General features: G+C 36.9%; 1 protein-coding gene across 1 annotated transcript in view; it reads left to right on the plus strand.

Annotated features, from left to right (window-relative positions):
* The window catches only part of ATRNL1 (attractin like 1), an 814,868-nt gene that overhangs the window by 317,530 nt on the left and 480,461 nt on the right, over window positions 1–16,877 (plus strand). Inside the window, exons 23-24 of the mRNA XM_021699729.1 lie at window positions 7,073–7,151; window positions 9,446–9,603. Coding sequence (XP_021555404.1) covers window positions 7,073–7,151; window positions 9,446–9,603 — 237 coding nt within the window. The remainder of the gene's footprint in view (window positions 1–7,072; window positions 7,152–9,445; window positions 9,604–16,877) is intronic.

Consider the following 16,877-nt stretch of genomic DNA (forward strand, 5'->3'; position numbering starts at 1 on the left):
CCTTTGCTGCATCCCAAAGATTTTGAATAGTTGTGTTTTCATTTTCATTGGTTTCCATGTATTTTTTTAATTCTTCTTTAATTTCCTGGTTGACCCATTCGTTCTTTAGTAGGATGCTCTTTAGCCTCCATGTATTTGAGTTCTTTCTGACTTTTGTCTTGTGATTGAGCTCTAGTTTCAAAGCATTGTGGTCTGAAAATAGGCAGGGAATGATTCCAATTTTTTGGTACCAGTTGAGACCTGATTTATGACCTAGGATGTGATCTATTCTGGAGAATGTTCCATGGGCACTAGAGAAGAATGTGTATTCCGTTGCTTTGGGGTGGAATGTTCTGAATATGTCTGTAAAGTCCATTTGGTCCAGTGTGTCATTTAAAGTCTTTATTTCCTTGTTGATCTTTTGCTTAGACGATCTGTCCATTTCAGTGAGGGGGGTGTTAAAGTCCCCCACTATTATTGTATTGTTGTCGATGTGTTTCTTTGCTTTTGTTATTAATTGCCTTATATAATTGGCTGCTCCCATGTTAGGGGCATAGATATTTACAATTGTTAGATCTTCTTGTTGGATAGACCCTTTAAGTAGGATATAGTGTCCTTCCTCATCTCTTATTACAGTCTTTGGTTTAAAATCTAATTTGTCTGATATAAGGATTGCCACCCCAGCTTTCTTTTGGTGTCCATTAGCATGGTAAATGGTTTTCCACCCCCTCACTTTCAATCTGGGGCTGTCTTTGGGTCGAAAATGAGTCTCTTGCAGACAGCATATCGATGGGTCTTGTTTTTTAATCCAGTCTGATAGCCTGTGTCTTTTGATTGGGGCATTTAGCCCATTTACATTCAGGGTAACTATTGAAAGATAGGAATTTAGTGCCATTGTATTGCCTGTAAGGTGACTGTTACCGTATATTGTCTGTGTTCCTTTCTGGTCTATGTTGCTTTTAGGCTCTCTCTTTGCTTAGAGGACCCCTTTCAAGATTTCCTGTAGGGCTGGTTTTGTGTTTGCAAATTCCTTTAGTTTTTGTTTGTCCTGGAAGCTTTTTATCTCTCCTTCAATTTTCAATGATCGCCTAGCTGGATATAGTATTCTTGGCTGCATATTTTTCTCATTTAGTGCTCTGAAGATATCCTGCCAGTCCTTTCTGGTCTGCCAGGTCTCTGTGGATAGGTCTGTTGCCAATCTAATGTTTCTACCCTTGTAGGTTACGTATCTCTTCTCCCGAGCTGCTTTCAGGATTTTCTCTTTGTCTATGAGACTCGTAAGTTTTACTATTAGATGTCGGGGTGTTGACCTATTTTTATTGATTTTGAGAGGGGTTCTCTGTGCTTCCTGGATTTTCATGCCTGTTTCCTTCCCCAAATTAGGGAAGTTCTCTGCTATAATTTGCTCCATTATACCTTCTGCCCCTCTCTCTCTTTCTTCTTCTTCTGGGATCCCAATTATTCTAATGTTGTTTCGTCTTATGGTATTGCTTATCTCTCGAATTCTGCCCTCGTGATCCAGTAGTTGTTTATCTCTCTTTTTCTCAGCTTCTTTATTTTCCATCATTTCATCTTCTATATTACTGATTCTCTCTTCTGCCTCATTTATTCTAGCAGTTAGCGCCCCCATTTTTGATTGCACCTCATTAATAGCCTTTTTGATTTCTACTTGGTTGGATTTTAGTTCTTTTACTTCTCCAGAAAGGGTTTCCCTAATAACTTCCATATTTTTTTCAAGCCCAGCTAGTATCTTTAAAGTGATGATTCTGAACTCTAGATCTGACATCGTACTAATGTCCGTATTGAGTAGGTCCCTGGCAGTCGGTACTACCTCTTGTTCTTTTTGTTGAGGTGATTTTTTCCGTCTTGTCATTTTGTGCAGAGGAGAATAGATTAATGAGAGAACAAAATGCTAGCAGAGTAACAACGTCCACAGAAAATATACTCTAAACAAATCAGAAAAAACCTGAAGCAGTGGGAAAAGAAAGGGAAAGAGAGAAAAAAGAAAAAGAAAAAAAAGAAGATAAAGATAAAAACAAAAACAAACAAAACAAAACAACAACAACAAAAAAACCAGAATGTGATCAAATATGATCAGGCTGGTATATAGATCAGTGCCACACACTAGATTTGGGGTGTATTTTGGTCTTTTAGAAGAAAGTGCCTCCCAAAATTTTAAAGAAAGAAAAACTTATATATGTACAAAAATAAGGGTTGATATGATGAAGGGATGGAATATGACTGTAAAGATGGAAATTATAAAAAATTTTATAAAAGGAATTGATAATAAGTTGTTTGAAAAAAGAAAGAGGAGGATTTAAAAAAAGAAAAAAAAAAGGGAGAGGATGTGATCAGGCAGGGGAATAGAAAACACCATATACTAGAGATTTAGGGTATATTTTGATCTGTTAGAAGAAACTATCTCAAAATTTTAAAGAGAGAACAACTTATATATATAAGCCAAAAATACGGGTAACTACTATGAAGGGATAGAGTATGACTCTAAAAATGAAAAATAAAAATGTTTTTTTTTTTTTAAAAAAAGGGATTGGTAAGATGTTGGTTGAAAAAGGGAAAAAGAAAAATTCAAAAAGAAAAAAAAAGAAAAAAAGACAGTTAAAAAAAAATTAACTTTGAAAGACTACAGAATCATGGTAAAAAAGCCATGAATTCTATGTGCAGTAGTCCCCTAGAGCTGGAGTTCTGCCGTTCTCATTGATGGGTAAACTTGGTCTTGGCTGGCTGTTCTCGCTGATCTTCTGGGGAGGGGCCTGTTGCCGTGGTTTCCAAATGTCTTTGCCGGAGGCAGAATTGCCCCGCCCTTGCCCCCTCCCAGCTAAGTAATCTGCTCAGGTTTGCTCTCCCGGGCTTTTGTTCCCTGCGAGCTTTCCGTACAGCTTTGGAGGCGGAGAGTGAAAATGGCGGCCTCCCAATCTTCGCCGTGGAGGAGCCGAGAACTCGGGGCCCCGCTTCTCAGTGAGCCCCCAGAGAAAAGCCATCAGTCACTCCCGTCTCCCCGGTCTCCAGCCGCACTCCGTGCTCACCCGGCCTGTGACCGTGCGTTTCTATCTCTGGCACCCGACCCCGGGTGGAGTCTCCAAACCCAGCAGATCCCTGTGGTGCACTCCCGCGGGGCTCCTCCCAGGGGAGGAAGGTGAGTCTCCCCGGATCTGCCGCCTGTTGGGTCCCTGCTGGAGGAGCAGTGGCCCGACTGTGCCGCAGATCATGGTTTATGGCAACCCCGAGCTGAGAGCCCCCGCCTGGGCTCCGCCTCTGCAGCCGGCTTCCCTGCTCCGATACCTGGGAGCTCTGCCACACTCAGGCACCCCCGGTCTTTCTGTGACCCGTGGGTCCTGAGACCACACTGTCCCGGAGGGTTCCACTCCCCGCTTAGCCACCAGAGTGACGTCCCTCAGTGGAGCAGACTTTTAAAAGTTCCGATTTTGTGCTCCGCTGCTCTATCACTTGCCAGAAGCGGCCGCCGGAGGCCCCTCCCCCGCCGTCTATCCTCCCGAATATCGCCTCGGATTCACTTCTCCGCACGTCTTACCTTCCAGAAAGTGGTCGCTTTTCTGATGAGAGAGTTGTTGCTCTTCTTTTCTTCGATCTCCTGTTGAGTTTGTAGGTGTTCAGAATGGTTTGATCCCTATCCAGCTGAATTCCTGAGAGGAGAGGAAGTCCAGGTCTCCTACTCCTCCGCCATCTTGCTCCGCCCCCTCTTTTGTTGCTTTTTCTGTATTCTTTAAGGTGTAGAGTTAGTCGGTGAATTTGGCATTTTTCTCTTTTTTGAGTGAGGCTTGGATGGCTATGTATTTCCCCCTTAGGACTGCCTTTGCTGTATCCTATAGGTTTTGGACCGATGTGTTTTCATTCTCGTTGGTTTCCATGAATTGTTTAAGTTCTTCTTTGATTTCCTGGTTGACCCAAACATTCTTGAACAGAATGGTCTTTAGCTTCCAACTGTTTGAATTTCTTCCAAATTTTTTCTTGTGATTGAGTTCCAGTTTTAAAGCATTATGGTCTGAGAATATGCAGGGAATAATCTCAGTCTTTTGGTATCAGTTGAGACTTGATTTGTGACCCAGTATTTGGTCTGTTCTGGAGAAAGTTGCATGTGTGCTTGAGAAGAATGTGTATTCTGTTGTTTTAGGGTTGAATGTTCTGTATATAACTATGAGGTCCATCTTGTCCAGTGTGTCATTCAAAGCTCTTGTTTCTTTGTTGATTTTCTGCTTAGATGATCTGTCTATTGCTGAGAATGGAGTAGTGAGGTCTCCTACAATTAACGTATTGTTATCAATATGACTCTTTATTTTGGTTAACAGTTGGCTTATGTAGATGGCTGCTCCCTTGTTGGGGGCATAGATATTTACAGTTGTTAGATCTTCTTGTTGGATAGACCCTTTAAGAATGATATAGTGTCCTTCTGTGTCTCTAACTACAGTCTTTAGTTTAAAATCTAATTTGTCTGATATAAGAATTGCTACCCCAGCTTTCTTTTGAGGTCTGCTGGCATGGAAGTTGGATCTCCATCCCTTCACTTTCAGTCTGGATGTATCTTTAGGTTCAAAATGAGTCTCTTGTAGACAGCATATGGATGGGTCCTGTCTTTTTTATCCAATCTGCAACCCTGGGCCGGCTTAGTTGTCACATAGTCTTTCAATTTTTGTTGGTCTTGGAAGCTCTGCATCTCTCCATCTATTCTAAATGACAACCTTGCTGGATAAAGTATTCTTGGCTCTGTGTGCTTCTGGTTTAGTACCCTGAATATATCTTGCCAGGCCTTTATGGCTTGCCAGGTCTCTGTGGATAGGTCTGACGTTATTCTGATGTTCCTCCCTCTGTACGTAAGGAATCTCTTCCCCCTAAATGCCCTGAAGATGGTTTCCTTGGTTCTAAGATTTGTGAGTTTTACTATTACATGCTGGGGTGTTGGCCTGTTTTCCTTGATTTTGGGAGGGGTCCTCTCTGCCTCTAGGACTGGAATGTTTGTTTCATTCCCCAGATTAGGGAAATTCTCAGCTACGATTTGCTCAAATATATCTTCTAGTCCTCTCTCTCTCTCCACCTCCCCACCCCCAGGATTTCCAAAATTTCTGACATTGGAACGTTTCATGGTGTCACTTATTTCTCTGATTCTATTTTCATGGATTCTGAGTTGTTTTTCCCTAGCCTCCTCTTTTCCCTTTTTGCCTATTAATTGGTCTTCGAGGTTACTAATTCGTTCTTCTGCCTCGCTTACCCTAGCTGTTAGATTATCTAGATTAGATTGGATCTCATTGATAGCATTTTTAAATTCTGCCAATTCAGCTTTCATTTCTGCCCTTAGAGACTCTATGTTGCCATTAATTGATTTCTCCATTCTAGCTATTGTCTTCATAATTGCTAGCCTGAATTCCATCTCCGATATCTTGGTTGTATCTGAATCCATTTGTAAATCTGTGGCATAAGTCTTAGTCTCTGAGTCTTTCCTATTTTGGGGGTTCTTCCTCCTAGTCATTCTGTTGAGGGGTGCTTGAGGGAATGTATAGAGTCCAAATTATTGACCACAAACCAAGCAAGATGCATCTGTTTTCTAGGGACCTTAGGATTGCTGGCCTCTTGTTTTCCCATCCTGTCTTCTGGAGGAGGGGCCTGCAGTGCTGTTACTCAGGCAACCCTGTTTGGGCAGAGTTGTCCTGCCCCCTGTGGTGGAGGATGGGGTCAGTGGAAATCGTTTTTTTGGGGCTTTTGTTCTCTGGCGGCTCTCCCTGTCAGAGCCATGTCTCTTCCCAGAGTCAGAGCAGAAGAGACCGTTTCCAACCCTCTGCCTCAGAGCAGAGAGATTGCAGTCTGTTCTTCAGTGAGCTCTCCAGGACACACTATCTCCGTTTCTGTCTGTGATGCTATAAACTGCAGGGTCCTGGGTTGTGCGCCCCTCAGCAGCGCTCCCAGTCCTCACCTCCAGGTGGGGGCATGTCTCTGCCCTTTATGCTTCTAAAACCGCCAGCTGCCCCCAGTTTGCACGTGTGGCCCTGCCACTCTGGGTTTCCCTCCAGGGGGCTGCCCGAAAGTCCCTTCCCCACCGCTACCGGTCTGCGAGTCTGTGCCGAGTCCCCAGCGCAGGAGGCTGTCACTCGCAGGTGGTGTAGGATCCCCATAGACAGGCTCCCTCCCGCTGCCATTTATCCTCCCATATCTGCCCATGGAATCACGGCTCCCTGCTTCGTACCTCAAAACCAACCACCTGCAATTTTCTGTTTGTAGAGATCCAGATCTATCTTCTTACATCTCAGGCTGATTTTTGGGTGTTCAGAGTGGTTTGGTAGATATCCAGCTCAATTCTGGGGACCGTTTCGAATAGGGTCGGTAATCCTCTGCCATCTTCCACCCCCCCCACACACACATTTTCTTTGAAAGTGTAGGATGCTAAACTATCATGAGAGGTGCCACTAAGAATGCTTGTAACAACATTATATCTAGTTATATAAATATAATTTATAACTAAAATAAATTCAACTTGGAACAGTTACTGAAATTAATATAGATTAGTGATCAGGGCTTCCTACTTACCCTACATAAAAAAAAATAATAAATAGGTACCTTAATTATTTATACATTTCCTACATTTTGACAGTAGATTTAATTCTAACCCATTTTTACCTGAGAGTTCTAGTTTATGTATCATATATATATATTTTTTCAATACAGATATGTTTGTATAATAATACTGTATGCACCTAAGAAGAAATCTTTCGACAAAACAATAATCTCACATTGCTATAAAATTACTTTGGACTAATCTAAACCTGTATCATTTAACTATTAACTACAGGTAAGCAAAGAGAATCAAAATACAAATAATGAATTACAGCAGCCTCTGGTTTACATACAGAAGGCTGGATTATAGTAGGGAGGATAAATGGGAACTTTAAACTGCCTTTGAATTTATCACCTATATGTTTTCATGAAAAAAGTGTAACTGACATCTACACCTAGTTGAATATTGACAAAATGTATAGAGTTTGTGAAATATAGCATGGGCATAATTAAAACACAAAACATTATTTAGTGTAATTTGATTTTTTAACCCTAATATTTTCTTTCTTGGTAGTCAAACAAAAATTTGGATATTTCGATTAATGCATCAAACAACTTTAATCTCAACATTACATGGTCAGTTGGTTCAACAGGTAAGAGGATTTTGTTGTTGCGTGTCTTTCTCATGTTTGTTTATGGAATGTGTTCTCACATGGCCTTTTATTGTTAATTCAAATATTGAAATTTTAAAAAAATGTCATTGTGCTGATTCAGGTAAAAATAATAAGTAGCATTGTTAATAAAGTTTCATTCCTTTGTCAACTTTGTCCCTTATTCAATTAAAATTAGATGCGTAACAAATACTGTACACCACATAATTTTTTAAAATGGTAGTGTTATGAATTGCTATGATTTTAATTAAGATATTACTTCTTTAATGACTAGGGACTGAGATTTCAGTTATTTGATTCACTATTGAAGCTATAAATTTAATTATTAACCTTAATATTGATAGAAAACAATGAAATTTTGTGCATGCTGATAAATTAACATGTTTTCTATTACTTTCAAGCTTAGAAATATACTATTCCCTTTGTCAGCTTCAGTGCTGAGAGAAGGTTGGAAAAAACCCCTATACTTGGGCACCTGGGTGGCTCAGTTGGTTAAGCGACTGCCTTCGGCTGAGGTCATGATCCTGGAGTCCCAGGATCGAGTCCCACGTCGGGCTCCCTGCTCAGCAGGGAGTCTGCCTCTCTCTCTGACCCTCCCCCCTCTCATGCTCTCTATCTCATTCTCTCTCTCAAATAAATAAATAAAATCTTTAAAAAAAAAAAAACCCTATACTTAATATGTCTTCCATAATAAGGTTTTAAGTTGAAGTTTTTGACTTTTAAAAAATGTAACCAAGATTAAAGCAAACTATGTTGGATTATGAAAAAGTGTGCTCACATTTTTGTATTTACATCTTAGGAAATTCTGTTGGTTTTTATTTTCTATATCAAAGATATACTCTTGCGTAAAAGTGTTGGAATCTTCTTTAAAGAAAATATGTGGATTCTTAGACATCCATATTTGATTTCTGAAATTCAAGTCATTATGCCATTTTAATATGTGGAATCGGGGACATGTAGAATTCAAGAATGATGAGGTCTTTGCAGTTCTAGAACCTATATTCCATGTGTTAAAAAATGAGAAGTTTGGGCGACTATATAGATATTTTGTTATTATGGTGCCAAACATAGTAAAATCTTGGCATTTTGAGCTTCATTAATTAAGAATTCATGATGGAACACTGGGCTGGCTCAGTTGGTAGAATATTTATTTCTTGATCTTAGGGTTGTAAGTTTGATTCCCATGTTGGGTGTAGAGATTACTTAAAATCATTTTAAAGAAAGGAATTCATGAAAACTTGTACTATTAATTTGAATTTTACTTTGGCACAATAAATTGACTCTAGAAGATTTTTAAAATTTGTTAACAAAAATAAATAAAACCTTTGTAATTAGTTTAGAATGGTGATTTTTTTTTTTAATGGAAGAAATTGCTTGTAACTTTTAGATTCCCATAACCCTAAATCTCAGAAATTTTGATTTATCAGGTTAGGAGATGGGGTCAGGAAGTCTGCCTTTTAAAACAGCATCCCATGTAATTTTGGAATAGGTGATGAGTTAGAAATTAATTCAGTTGCTCAGTGTACTAATTCTAAATATTTTTACTGTTTTTTAAGGTGGAAGGCTTAGTAAGATTGTTGGAAATGTTTTGTTCCAGTTGGTCAATTTCAGTAAATATTTATTGAGTATGCAATATGTGTTTAACTAATTAAACATTTAGCTCATGTTTTAAATTGTAGCCTCCTTTCAATTTATTCAAAGTAGTGATGGTTCAATTTGTGGTTAAGACAAATAAATTGATTCCTTTTCCATTTTTTAATTGGATTAAGACATGTGAAATATGTCCTGATTTGTTTTGAGAGGCTCTGTGGAGTAGTAAATAGAAGGAACTCAGTATTTGGAGCTAATATATACCTGAGTTCCAAAGCGGAATTTACTATTCAGTAGCTATGAACTTAAGGCAAGTGTTTTAATCTTTCTGAGGGTCAGGTTTCAATTTGAAAAATAGAGATGGAATACCTCTGGGATAAAACTGTTACTAGAAAAGAATATAAAATCTCTACACCAGTGACTAGTACATAGCACTTAATCAGTGGTATCATTTAAAAAAAATAATTTTTATACTATTTCCATTAATTTTATGATGAATTTTATTTCTCCTTTGTAACTTTTAGATTCCCATAACCCTAAATCTCAGAAAAGTTTATTTTGATAATTATGTTTTTATATGTACAGTTCTAAAAATTAAGTAAATATAATATATATTTTTAAGTTCAAAAAGATCCTTTTTTCCTAATAGGAGTTTTAAAAATTTGTTATTATTATTTACATTTTAGCTGGAACAATATCCGGGGAGGAGACTCCTATAGTTTCCAAAACTAATATAAAGGAATACAGAGATAGTTTTTCCTATGAAAAATTTAACTTTAGAAGCAATCCTAACATCACATTCTATGTGTACGTCAGCAACTTTTCCTGGCCTATTAAAATACAGGTAAGTGTTGATAGTGTTTAACATAATGACCATTGAGTATTTTCTTTACAAAAACAATGTTGTTTTTGTTCGAAGTAATGATATGGATAAGATTTCTATGTTTTGAACAACATGAAACATGTATTGATCCTTGATAAAAAGGGTACATTGAATGTCTAATGATGAATGTGTTGTTTATTTTTTGACTGTTCAAAATCTGTTGGTTTAATGTTAATTACAGTTTTCTTTTTGGGTAAGAATGGAGTGCCAGAGGGGCAATATTATTTCGCCTAGTTTATACTCTGACTGAGAAGACTAGGAGAACAGAATCCAAGTTCAGAAGGTTTATCTATGTGGTCTTGAAGTTTAAGAGCCAGCATAGATAGAAGATAGGTCAAAAGTAGATGGCTTTCTCCTTTGTGATATTAGCTCAAAGGGAGGGCTTTAGCCTGATTAAAGTACAGGTGGTAAGTTTGAGGCCTGGTATCCAGGAAAGGGGTGAAAACTGGCTATTTCTTGGGACTGGGCTTTGCAGTGGACAGCAGATCTTCTCAGTCTCTATGCCCAGGTTTTGACTCCTCTCATAGTTATGAGAGCCATGGAAAAATGTGCTTGAGTATTCCCCAGGGACTCCAAAGGATGACACAACCAGATTCCAGGTTTAAAATATCACACCTGCCCCCTGATCCAGGCAGCATGTCTCTCCCTTTCTCCTTTAATTTTCCTTTTTTCCGGCAAAATCTAGTGAAGGGGGACACACTTGCTGCTTTAACACTTCATTTCCCTATGGCCCAACAGTGAAAACTGTCAGTCACACAGCCAGCTACATTCAGGTTGTGAAACTCGATTGACTTGTATTTCTAGTTTAGTGGTCCTCGAAGTGTGGTCCCCTGATCACGAGCAGCAACGATAATGAATGTCTTTATTAAAAATGTTCATACTAATGATATTGAATCAATCAAAAAATGTAATTTTTTAATGAAATTATATTCTAAGAAATGCATCAAAACTTCAGATAACCAGATTGTTTGGGTTTTCTGATCAACTGTATACTTCATCTGAGGGTTAGATACTCTGTTCTTACAGCTTTACTTGAAATTATTTGCTTTGTTTAGAATCTCATTTTTCCTTTATTATATACTGAACATAATTTAAACTTCATTAAAAATTTAGGGTAAGCAGTACTTAACAGTTCTTTAAGACCCACTACCTCTCACTGTTGATTTCTTTATGCTACATATAGATGTTGTATATTTCTTTCCTTTTTTTATTAAAGTATATTTCGTTTTTTATTGTGTTTAGTGATAGGCTGCTGAAGGCTTTAGATTTACTGCTAGGAAACATTTAGGATATTCTTTCTATCTTGAATTAGTCAGGGTTTGTGTTCTTAATTTATGCTTTTATGAAAGAAAAGCCTGTATGTTGTAATGTTGGCATTTGTTCATATATTCATTCTTTTGTGACTGATTATTTGATTAGATTGAATTCAAATTAGTTTATGGAAATCTCCTATGTACCAAGCCCTGTGCTAGGTCATTATGTTTTAAAATCTTTAAGGGGTGCCTGGGTGGCTGTCAGTTAAGTGTCTGCCTTTGGCTTGGGTCATGATTTCTGGGTCCTGGGATTGAGCCCCGTGTCAGGCTTCCTTCTCAGTGGGGAGTCTTCTCCCTCTCCCTCCATCTCGTTCTCTCCCTCTCTCTCTCTCTCCTGCTCTCAAATAAATAAATAAAATCTTTAAAAAAAATCTTTAAAAAATGTACAGATTATTCTTTCCCCTTTCATATTAATGACAGCTTATGATCTATGACTAGAAATTATTTAATTTCTATGTGATTTGTGGGAAGATAGTGATTTTTAAAAATCATATATTTATGGGAAAATTATTTTTATTTGTAAGGCTAATTCAGCATCTAAATTAAGGAAGTTAATTAACTAAGAAATATAATCACTACTCAGTAATGAGAATTATTTTGATATTTTTATTTCTTCATTGTATAGTGATTGATTTAGATGCTATTATGGTCAGAAAATGCTGGAAATATTTTGACCTTGAGGATGTTGGATGCATCATTTTATTTTCTAGGATTTATACAGAAATATGAATCAGATTTCACTTGGTATATTCAAATTATGATTAAAGGCAACAAAAGGGTTCATCTATTGATCATATTAAGTAATGATTAAAATTGATATAATTGTTACATTTTAAGTTCTTTCATGTCCTTCATGTGTGGTTATCTAATTATTTATTTTTAAGCAAATTACATCATTACTATAGAATGTTAATGAATATTTAATGGTTAAAAATTAAATTTTAAATTGAATTTTCTTTTGAGAACATACTAGCAATATGTTCTAGAAGCCACACCAGAATTTGTGTAATAAAGTTGAAATATTCTACTCTCCCCAAATAATAAAATTTAGAAAGTAACTGATGGTTAAGATAGGTAGAGCCTAATTCCTACTTTTTGATTAAAATAATTATATTAGTTCTGAGAAATATGTTATATTAAAGCATATGAGTATGTGTGTTTGTTTATAGGATTGTAAAATAACTTTACTATTTTAGATTTATTTGCTAATAGAATTGAAATACCCTGATTTTTTAATGCTTTTGAATGCTTAATCAACCTTGTTATACAGAGGTAAGCTCCAGTTGGTCATTTGTATTAGTTTTTTATGTATTGTTGGATTTGATTTGTTAAAATTTTGTTAAGAATTTCTATACCTATGCTTATGAGAGGTATTAGTCTATAGTCTTCTATTTGTGGTAATCTTGTTTGACTTTGTATCATGGTACTGCTGGCCTTATAAAATGAATTGGAAAACATTTCCTCTTAATTTTCTGAAAGATTTGTGTGGAATTGATATTTTTTTTTCTTAAATTTGTGGTAGAATTCAACATTGAATGTATTTGGACTTCCAGGTTTCTTTGTGGGAAGGTTTCAACTAAAATTTCAATGTCTTTAATAAGATTTAGAGGTTTGTGTTTTCTATTTCTTCTTGAATGAGTTCTATCAGTTTGTGTTTCGCGGTTATATTTCTTCCATTTGATTTAACTTGTAGAATTTATTGGCAAAAGATTATTAATAATATTTACATGTTATCCAGTGGATATCATCACTGTTATTTCTGATATTCATAATTTATTTCCCCTTTCTTTCTCTCTCTTTTTTTCCTTGATCAGCTGGAGAGTTATCAGTTTCATTAATTTTTCTTTGAGAAACAAATGGTTCATTTATTTTCTCTATTTTTTCCATTTCATTAATTTCTTCTCTTTATTCCCTTTCTTTTGCTTACTTCGACATTAATTTGCTCTTCTTTTTCTGGTTTCTTAAGGTGAATACTTTCCAATTTCCTTTTTGATTTCCTCCATTGTCAGTTGAGTATTTAGAAGTGGCATATTTTATTTACAGCTATTTGGAAAATGTCTAAAAATGTTTCTGTAATGTATTTCTAATTTAACTTTATTGTCACAAAAAATATTTTGAATGATTTAAATTCCTTAAATTTAGTGAGACTTATTTTATGACCCAGTGTGTTTTGCAGAATAATGACTCCACAGAAGTAACCACATCCTAATCCCTGGTGCCCATGAATATATTATCTTACATGAAAAAGGGGAGTGTGAACATGTGATTAAGTTTAGGGCGTTAAGATGCTTATCCAGGATTGCTAAGTAGACTCAACCTAATTAGCTGGGTCTTAAAGTAGCGTTTGCTGCCTGAAGTCAGGGTTAGAGAGAGATGTGCATACAGAAGAAGAGTTAGAGAGAAGCAAATTGCTAGCTCTGAATATGGGAGAAAGGGGCATCTAGAAGCTGGAAAAGTGGAGGAAACAGGTTCTTCTTTAGAGCCTCTAAAAAAAAACAAAAAACAAAACACAGCCCTGTCAATACCTTGATTTTAGTCCATTGAAACCTCTATCAGACTGCTCACAACAGAATTGTAGGAGTAAATATGTCAGATTTCTAACATACAGAACTGTGATAGTAAATTTGTATTGTTATTTAAGCCACTAGGGTCATGGTAGTTGGTTGCCACAGCAATAGAAAATGAATAAATCTGGTGTTTTAGTACATTGGGCTATCATAACAAAATAACATTGACTGGGTAGCTTATAAACAATAGAACTTTTTGCTCACCATTCTAGAGGCTGGAAAATCACTATCAAGGCACCAGCATAGTCAGGTATCCTCTTTCTCATTCATAAAGTAGGACCTTCTCACTGTATCCTCACATGGTGGAAGAGGATAGGGAACTCTGTGGGACCTTTTTGTAGTAGCACTAATCCCTTTCATGAGGGATCCACCCTTGTGACCTATTCACCTCCCAAGGGTTTTGCCTATTAATAGCATTGCCTTTAGGAGTTAGCATTTCAGCATATGAATTTGGGGGCAGGGGCATAAACATTCAGACCATAGCACCCAGTGTATGATCTATTTTGGTAAATGTTCCTTGGACACTTGCAAAAAAAGGTACATTTTGCTGTCATTGGGTGGAGTGTTCTACAAATGTGAATTAGGTCAAGTTGGTTGATGGTTTTTTACATCTTCTAATGTTCTCATTGATATTCTTTCAATTTGAGAAATGAGTGTTGAAATCTATAACTGTAATTGTGAATTCGTTTATTTGTTCTTGTAGTTCTTTCAATTTTTACTTAATGTATTTTGTAACTTTTAATTAAATACATAAATGTTTAGGGTTTTTATGTCTTCTTGATGAATTGATGACTTGACTTTATCATTAGGAAATCACTTTCTGTATTCCTGGTAATATTCTTTGCTCTTACTTTTCCAGATATTATTATAGCCTCTCCAGCTTACTGTTTATTATAGCTAGAACACTATATAATTTTTTTTATGTTTCAAGTTTTTATTTAAATTCTAGTTATTAATAGTGTAATATTGGTTTCAGGAGTAGAATTTAATGATTCATCACTTACATATAACACACAGTGCTCATCACAACAAGTGCCCTCCTTAATACCCATCACCCATTTATTTAGACCATCTCCCTAGCCACCTTCCCTCCATCGACTCTGTTCTCTATAGAGTCTTTATGGTTTGCCTCCCTCTCTTTTTTTTCCTTTCCCATGTTTTGTTTCTTAAATTCCACATATGAGTAATATCATATGGTGTTTGTCTTTCTCTGATTGACTTAGCCTAATCCACTCTAGCTCCATCCACATCATTGCAAATGGTAAGATTTCATTCTTTTTTAAGGCTGAGTGATATTCCATTGCATATATATACACCACATCTTCTTTATCCATTCATCAGTTGATGGACATTTGGGCTCTTTCCATTCTTTGGTTGTTGTTGATAATGCTGCTATAAATGTCTGGGTGCATGTGCCCCTTCGAATCAGTATTTTTGTATCCTTTGAGTAAATACCTGGTAGTGCAATTACTGAGTCATAGGACTGCTCTATTTTTAACTTTCTGAGAAGCATCCATACTATTTTTCAGAGTGGTTGGACCAGTTTGCATTCCCACCAATAGCGTAAGAGGGTTCCCCATTCTCTTCATCCTTGCCAAAATCTGTTGTTTCCTGTATTGCTAATTTTAGCTGTTTTGACAGGTGTGAGGTGGTATCTCATAGTTTTGACTTGTATTTCACTGATGATGAGTGATACTGAGCATATTTTCATGTGTCTGTTAGCCATCTGTATGTCTTTTTTTGAAAAATATCTATTCATGTCTTCTCAATTCTTAACTGGATTATTTGTTTTTTGGGTGTTGAGTTAGATAAGTTCTTTATGGATTTTGGATACTAACCCTTTATCAGAGATGTCATTTGCAAATATCTTCTCCCATGCAGTAGGTTGCCTTTTAGTTTTGTTGATTGTTTCCTTTGCTGTGCAGAAGTTTTTATCTTGATAAAGTCCTGATAGTTTATTTTTGCTTTTGTTTCCCTTGCCTCCAGAGACATATCTAGTAAGAAGTTGCTATGGCTGATGTCAAAGAGGTTACTGCTTGTGTTCTTCTCTAGGATTTTGACAGATTTCTGTCTCATACTTAGGTCTTCCATCCATTTTGAATTTATTTTTGTGTGTGGTGTGAGAAAATGGTCCAGTTGCATTCTTCTGCATGTTGCTATCCAGTTTCCCCAACATCATTTGTTGAAGACTGTCTTTTTTCCATTGGCTTTCTTTCCTGCTTTTGAAGATTAGTTGACCATATAGGTATGGGTTCATTTCTGGGTTTTCTCTTCTGTTCCATTGATCTAAGGATCTGTTTTTGTGCCTGTACCATACTGTCTTGATCATTAGAGCTTTGTAGTATAGCTTGAAGTCCGTAATTGTGATGCCTCCAGCTTTGCTTTTTTTTTTAAGATTACTTTGTTTATTTGGGGTCTTTTGTGGTTCTGTACAAATTTTAGGATTGTTTGTTGTAGCTCTGTGAAAAAGGCTGTTCATATTTTGTTTTTTTTTGTTTTTAAGATTATTTATTTATTTGAGACAGAGAGAGAGAGAACAAGCAGAGGGAGTGACAGGCAGAGGGATAGGGAGAAGCAGGAGCCTGATGCAGGGCTCAATCCCAGGACCCTGGGATTCTGACCTGAGCTGAAGGCAGGTGCTTAACTGACTGAGCCACCCAGCCACCCAGGCACCCATGCTGTTTGTATTTTGATAGGGATTGCATTGAATGTGTAGATTGCTTTGGGTAGTATAGACATTTTTTTTTTTTTAAGATTTTATTTATTTGCGAGAGAGAGAATGAGAGACAGAGAGCATGAGAGGGAGGAGGGTTAGAGGGAGAAGCAGACTCCCCGCCGAGCAGGGAGCCCGATGTGGGACTCGATCCCAGGACTCCAGGATCATGACCTGAGCCGCAGGCAGTTGCTTAACCAACTGAGCCACCCAGGCGCCCTAGTATAGATATTTTAACAATATTTGTTCTTCTAGTCCATGAGCATGGAATGTTTTTCCATTTCTTTGTGTCCTCTTTAATTTCTTTCATAAGTGTTCTCTAGTTTTCAGAGTACAGATCTTTTACTTCTTTGGTCAGGTTTATTCCTAGGTATCTTATGGTTTTTGTGGTGCAATAGTCAATGGGATCAATTCCTTGATTTCTCTTTCTGCTCTTCATTATTGGTGTATAGAAATACAACAGATTTCTGTATGTTCATTTTGTATCCTGAGAGTTTACTGAATTCTTGTATCAGTTTTAGCAATTTTTTGGTGGAGTCTTCTGGGTTTTCTACACAGAGTATCGTGTCGTCTGTGAATAGTGAAAGTTTGACTTCTTCCTTGCTTATTTGGATGCCTCATTTCTTTTTGTTGTCTGATTGC

Source organism: Neomonachus schauinslandi, chromosome 6 (assembly GCF_002201575.2).
Source record: "Neomonachus schauinslandi chromosome 6, ASM220157v2, whole genome shotgun sequence".
NCBI lineage: Eukaryota > Metazoa > Chordata > Mammalia > Carnivora > Phocidae > Neomonachus > Neomonachus schauinslandi.